Source organism: Chiloscyllium plagiosum, unplaced genomic scaffold (genome assembly GCF_004010195.1).
Source record: "Chiloscyllium plagiosum isolate BGI_BamShark_2017 unplaced genomic scaffold, ASM401019v2 scaf_46940, whole genome shotgun sequence".
Taxonomy (NCBI): Eukaryota; Metazoa; Chordata; class Chondrichthyes; order Orectolobiformes; family Hemiscylliidae; genus Chiloscyllium; species Chiloscyllium plagiosum.
In genome coordinates, this window is record NW_025200700.1 from 2,311 (window position 1) to 6,714 (window position 4,404).

The following is a 4,404-nucleotide window of genomic DNA, read 5'->3' on the forward strand; positions in this document are numbered from 1 at the left end:
TACACATGGGAGTGAGTTACAAACTGGAATATAATCAATCAGTTCAAAAGGTGGTTTATATGTAGAATAACAGATATCCAGGAGAGAGTTACAGACTAGAATCTAATCGAGGGCTTCAGGGTGGTGTATATAAAAAGTCACACATACGTGGGAGTGAGTTACAGACTGGAATCTATTCGAGGAGGTCAAGATATTTTATATATATATAATGTCAGTTACGTAGGAAAAAGTTATAGACTGGAATTTAATTGCGGTCTTCCAGATGATATTAAAAACTTGAATACGACATACCTGGGAGTTTTTTACAGAATGAAATCTGATGGTGGGATTTATGATGATTTATATAGCGAATAACAGATAGTTGGGATAATCTCGGCGTTCAGTGTGAATAATCTAGGAGTTCAGTGGATCGAATAACAGTTAAGCAGGATTGAGTTATAGACTCTTACCTAATTGAGGAGGTCAGGATGATTTATACATCAAATAACAGATGCGCAGAATTGAGTTAAAAACTAGAATCTAATCGAGGGTTCGGCGCAGTTTATATACAGAATAACAGGTACCAAGAAATGAAGTACAGACTGGAACCAATGCGGTGTTTCAGGGTAATTTCTATACAGAACACCAGTTATCCCGAAGTGAGGTGCAGACTGGAATCAAATTGAGGGGATCAGGGTGGTTTACATACAGAATAGTAGATACCTGGCAGTGAGTTACACGCTGGAATCAAATGGAAGGGTTGGTAGTGGTTTATACACAGACTAACAGATAACCGGGAAGGAGTTAAAGACTGGAATCTAATCGAGGTTGCAAGGTGATTTATAGATATAATACTAAAATCCCAGGAGTGAGTTACACACTGGAATCAAAAGGAGAGGGTCGGGATGTATTATGCACAGACTAACGATACCCAAGAGGGAGTTACAGACTGGAATGTATTGGAGGTGTTCAAGGTGAGTTATGTATAGAATACCAGATGCCTCGGAATGAGGTACAGTCTGGAACCTAATACAAGGTTTCTGGCTGTTTTACCATACAGAATCCAGTTACCTGGAAGTGAGTTGCAGATTGGGATATAATCGAGGTGTTCGGAATGGCTTACATATAGAATAACAGCTACCCATGAGTAAGTTGCAGACTGGAATGGAATCAAGGCATTTATAATGGTTTATATATCGAATAACAAATGCTCAGGAGTGAGTTACAGACTGGAATCCGATCGATGGGTTTGCGGTGGTTTATATGCATAATAACAGATACCTGGGAGCGAGTTACAGACTGGGATCCAATCAAGGAGATCAGAGTTGCTTAGATATAAAATAAATGATACCTTGGTGTGAGTTAAAAACTGGAATCTGATTGAGTGCTTCAGGATGGTTGAGATATAAAATAACATATGCCTGGGAGTGAGTTACAGGCTGGAATCTAATTGAGGCTTTCAAGCGTGTCGAATAATAGATACCCGGGAGCGAGTTGCAGACTTTAATTTTGTAGATACGTTCAGGATGGTTTAAAATGAGATAACAGATGCCTGGGTACATCTTTCTTTTACTGGTAGGAACATAATGCTGCGATTTATGACGATTTAAATATCGATTAACAGATACCTGGGAGTGAGTTACAGACTGGAATATAACCAAGGGTCTTGTGGTCGTTTCGATGCAGAATAATAGGTCTTTGGGAGTGGGTTACAGACTGGAATCTCATCGAGGTGACCAGGTTGCCTTTTTATATCGAATAACAGACTCCTGAAAGTGAGTTACAGACTGAATTGCTTTCAAGGGGTTCATGGTGGTTTTCGTACAGAATAACAGCTCCCTGGCAGTGATGTACAGACTGGAATCTAATAGAGGAATTTGGCATGGTTGATATGCAGAGAAACAGGTAACCTGGAGTGATGTACAGACTGGACTCTAATTGAGGGATTCGGCAACGTTTATATATCGACTAACAGGCACCTGAGAGTGATGCCCAAACTGAAATCTGTGGAAGAAGAGATAACTGCAACTGCGTTACAGACTGAAATGTAATCGAGGTGTTTAGATTGGTTTATATATAGACAGAAGACTCCCAGGAGTGAGTTCCAGATAGGAATCTAATCGAGGGGTTCAAATCATATTAAACGGTTTGTCTATCTACACGAAATTAAAGTTATCATTCTGTCCATAATAGTATCTAAATCTGTGAGATTTAGCAAACAGGTTTTCAATTGACACTTAAAATGTCATACAGCTTTGAACAGCTCATAAGTCTATCAAAGTAAGCAAACTGGCTTTAAACATCCAGTGTGACTCGTGGAGTCAGAAACACCGACAGTGCAGAAACAGACCTATAGTCCAACTTTCCCAGTCTGACCAGATATCCCAAATAATCTAGTCCAATTTGCCAATAATTGGCCAATATCCATCCAAACCCTTCCATTTCAATAGCCTGCCAGATGCATTTCAAATATTAAACTTATCCCATACTCCACCACTTTCACATTCCAGGCATGCACCCACCGTCTGCGTGAAACGTTTGTGCCTCAGGCCCCCTTTAAATCGTCCCCTCCAATTCTGGACCCCTCACTTCAGGGAAAATGCCTTGTCTATTGATCCTATCCATGCCCCTCATGAATTTATCAAACTCTTTCAGGTCACCTTTCAGACATCTCCATGAAAAATAGCCTGAGTCTGTTCAACCTCTCCCAATAGTTTAAGCACTACACTCCCCTTAAAAGCTCATAAAACTGTTATGGTTAGCACAAACACCATCAACACTCACTCACCTTAGGGTAATGCTCTGAACAGAGTCGACAGTATGGTGCTGGAAAAGAACAACAGGTCAGGCAGCATCCGAGGAGCAGGAGAATCGACGATTCAGGCATAAGCCCTCCATCAGGAGTCATTCCTTATGAAGGATTTATTCCTAAAACGTGAATTTCCCTGCTCCTCCGATGCTGCCTGACCTGCTGTGCTTTTCCAGCACCACACTCTCGACTCTGATCTCTAGCATCTGCTGTCCTCACTTTCTCGTAACGCTATTAACAGTTGCTCAATGTGTCATATTAAGTAAACAGATCTTCTCCATGAAGTTAAAATGCCACACTGCTCTAAGCAGCTCATAAATCTGTCAAACTGAGCAAACAGACATTGAACACCCACTCTGGAGGTGTTCAATAATTGCTGGCTAGCCAGTGCTGCCGGCATCCCATTAGTGAATTAAATAATGCTGGATAGTCTTTTTTTGGTAAAAGCTTATAAACTCTTCAGATCTAGTGAGCAGATCTTAATAACATTATGAAAAGCTCATAAATCTGTCAAATTAAGCAAATTCGCAGTTGGAGCAAAATGTCATCTGGGTATTCAAAACTGGGCACTCTTCTCTTTCTCTGCCTGCTCTTCCGGGGTGGCCTCAGCGCCTGCACCACGAGCACCATCAATGAGTGCCACAATGCTGACTTTCTGCCGGGGGTGCGACTGGCGGGGCAGGGCTACGATGTGGTGGCGCTGCAGCCCAAGGGGGCCTTTGTCATCGATGTGAACACCTGGCGCACGGCCAATGGGAGCTGCACTCTCTGTGAAAATGAGCTGCTGAATGGCATGCGCCAACGGATGCCCGTCTCACTGGTGGACTGGCGCACCCTGAGCTCCTGCTGGCGCTCAGTCTCCAGTCGGCTTTACCGATCGCCGGACAAGCTGGCAGAGTCCGCCAACTCCGCCATCACCAACAACTGGTGGGAGGACCTGCCCGTGCAAACACCCAAAGCTGCTGTCAAGGTGGTGCTGGCTGGATCCCATTTCAAGATGGTGGAGTTTGGCACCACCCACTCCCAGAGCGATCGCTACAGTTTCACCAGTCAACAGTTCCGATGCCTCTACTACCAGAATCGGGTGAAGGGCAAGCCCCTCTTGGCTTCTGATTTCCAACGCTCCCTCTCTAGTCTACCAGCCAGCAACGTTGGCAATGACACATACCCCTACCAGAAGCTGGTGGCCACCTACGGTACCCACTACCTCACGGCGGTGCAGCTGGGCGGGAGTTACAAGGACGTGACGTCTATTCGGACGTGCAAGGCGGTGTATGAGGGCTACACTGCCGAGGAGGTTAAGGACTGCCGTACGGTGGAGGCCGGTGTCAGAGTGGGCCTCACCACCAAATTCTCGGAGGGGTACCAGCGATGCCAGGAGAAGGCGCGCTCCATGAAGCACAGCAACTTCCACCAGGCCTTCAGCGACCGGGAGACGTGGGTGACGGGGGGCCGGACCCGCCAGGGGGTGGACCTCTTCTTCTCCAGGGACGGCTCGGCCTTTGCACGCTGGACGGAGAGCCTACCCACCAGCCCGGGCCTTGTGCGCTATGCCCTGGAGCCACTCCACCACCTGCTTCCCTCTGGCGACCCCAGGAAGAAGATCCTGCAGCGCT

The 4,404-nt window shown here is 45.6% G+C and overlaps 1 protein-coding gene across 1 annotated transcript; it reads left to right on the forward strand.

The window, feature by feature from the left end:
- Nucleotides 1–3,329: 3,329 nt before the first annotated feature.
- LOC122546092 (perforin-1-like) lies at nucleotides 3,330–4,400 on the forward strand (the record flags this gene model as incomplete). The annotated part of the gene is made up of 1 exon (XM_043684924.1): nucleotides 3,330–4,400. A coding segment is annotated over exon 1 (1,071 nt), but the record flags the coding sequence as incomplete, so codon positions are not given.
- Nucleotides 4,401–4,404: the final 4 nt, after the last annotated feature.